Genomic DNA, 1,600 nt, shown 5'->3' on the forward strand with positions numbered 1-1,600 from the left:
AAAAAAACCCTAACAGGGAAAGAGAAGGGAAGACGGCAGGCCAAGGTGTTCTAATTGCGATTCGTCATTGGGTGGCAACCGTCGGGGGTTGCACGTAGCGTGTTCCAGTGTTGAGTTAGGTCGACAGTTTTACTGTGAGAAGACAATGGCGGAATCTCCAGAGCAGGCACGACCTCGAGAGCTCTCCGTGAACAGTGCTGCGGCTGTAGACAGCGCGATTTCCTTGGTTGTCCAGGCAGTTGACGTCGAAAGAGGACTCACTGGAGAAGAAACTACAGTCGTCACTAAGGCCGTCGACAGTGTGGTATCAGAAACATTCTCCTACGAGCAGGATCAACTGGCTGCGGCCGCCGAGTCTACGACAGTCGTGGTCTCGGAGGCCATAAAGTTTGAAAAAGAGTACTATCAGGATCACGAGGATGCCGTCAACGAATCTATATCGGAGATGGTATCTGAGTCCATCAAGACAGAGCTTAAATTCAAGGAGCAAGCTCCGACTCACGCAAAAGTTGTTTACACCGAGCTGACGTTGGCACTCATCAAACCGGATGCTCTCAAAGCTGGTCATGATCGTGAGATACGATACGCAATGCATGCTCACGGTTTTGTCATAGTGCACGAGGCTTACATTAAGGTGAGTGTTGTTCTTGTTTGGACCGTTTTCGTTGATGGCCCTGTTGTTTATGCAGTTTACTTCTGTCAGAGCTGGCATATTTTATGACCATCACCGTGGCAAGCCGTGGTTTCAGAGATTGACTCGGTTCATGAGCAGGTAATACACTCTCGATTTGTGTGGTTGTATTGATGAACCTTTAGTAAAACAATTCAGTGGACCTGTGCACGGGTTCGTCTTGGGAAAGGAGCGAGCGGCAAGGTCATGGAATGTTGTGATCGGTCCCACAGATCCAGAGCAAGCTCGCAAAGAGTCGCCTTTGAGGCTTGTTTTGCTGATTGGATTTATGAACTTCTCTCATACTCGCCGTTCTTGCTCCAGCTTACGAGCGCGCTTTGGAAGGGATATCCTGCGAAATGCAGTGCATGGTAGCTTTAATGCAGCACGTGCAAGACAGGAGATCAAGTTTATTTTTCCCAATGGTAAATGCCTGGACTTCTGAGAAGCGAGAGCTTCAAAAATGGATAAAATTGTGTTTTCCCTGTGCAGTGGTTATGGATCCTCTACCTGATCCACCGAAGGCTCGGATCACCTTCGACAAGACCTTAAAGCGAACTTTGATAATGGGATTGACAGCGTTGTGCAAAGCCAAGCCTTATTCGGAGCCGCTCAAAGTGCTTGTATCCTTTTCTACTTCTCAGCTTGTATGTTCCACTTACCTGCGTGCAGTCCTTGATCAGAACGCAGAGATGGTTCGCTCGGTGGTTACAAGAACACAATCCAAATAGGCCTTACATTGATGGCAAGAGATACGTGGAAGTTGTCATTCCTGACTGACTACTCCAAGAACACGTCTGTAAGTTGTCTAATAAAGTTGTCTGCAGACAAAGAATGACAAGCTTGCCTTGGTGCCTTGGTCCCTTGGTGCCGTGTCCTGTGGATTATATGTGGATCTAGTCTAGGTACCGGGTCCTGCTGGCTCTTCAC

The 1,600-nt window shown here is 48.2% G+C and overlaps 1 protein-coding gene across 2 annotated transcripts; it reads left to right on the forward strand.

Moving 5' to 3' along the window:
* Positions 1-118: 118 nt before the first annotated feature.
* Positions 119-1,554, forward strand: LOC9652983 (nucleoside diphosphate kinase homolog 5). 2 transcript variants are annotated; one of them, XM_024668224.1, is made up of 6 exons: positions 119-634; positions 690-772; positions 830-937; positions 995-1,095; positions 1,163-1,293; positions 1,361-1,554. In XM_024668224.1, exons 1-6 carry the CDS (start codon positions 146-148, stop codon positions 1,448-1,450), a joined length of 1,002 nt encoding a protein of 333 aa, XP_024523992.1. In that variant the 5' UTR covers positions 119-145; the 3' UTR covers positions 1,451-1,554. The 2 variants fall into 2 exon arrangements, with proteins under 2 accessions (XP_024523992.1, XP_024523991.1); XM_024668223.1 differs by having other exon boundaries at positions 830-1,095.
* Positions 1,555-1,600: the final 46 nt, after the last annotated feature.

Source organism: Selaginella moellendorffii, unplaced genomic scaffold (genome assembly GCF_000143415.4).
Source record: "Selaginella moellendorffii unplaced genomic scaffold, v1.0 SELMOscaffold_687, whole genome shotgun sequence".
NCBI classification, from domain to species: Eukaryota; Viridiplantae; Streptophyta; class Lycopodiopsida; order Selaginellales; family Selaginellaceae; genus Selaginella; species Selaginella moellendorffii.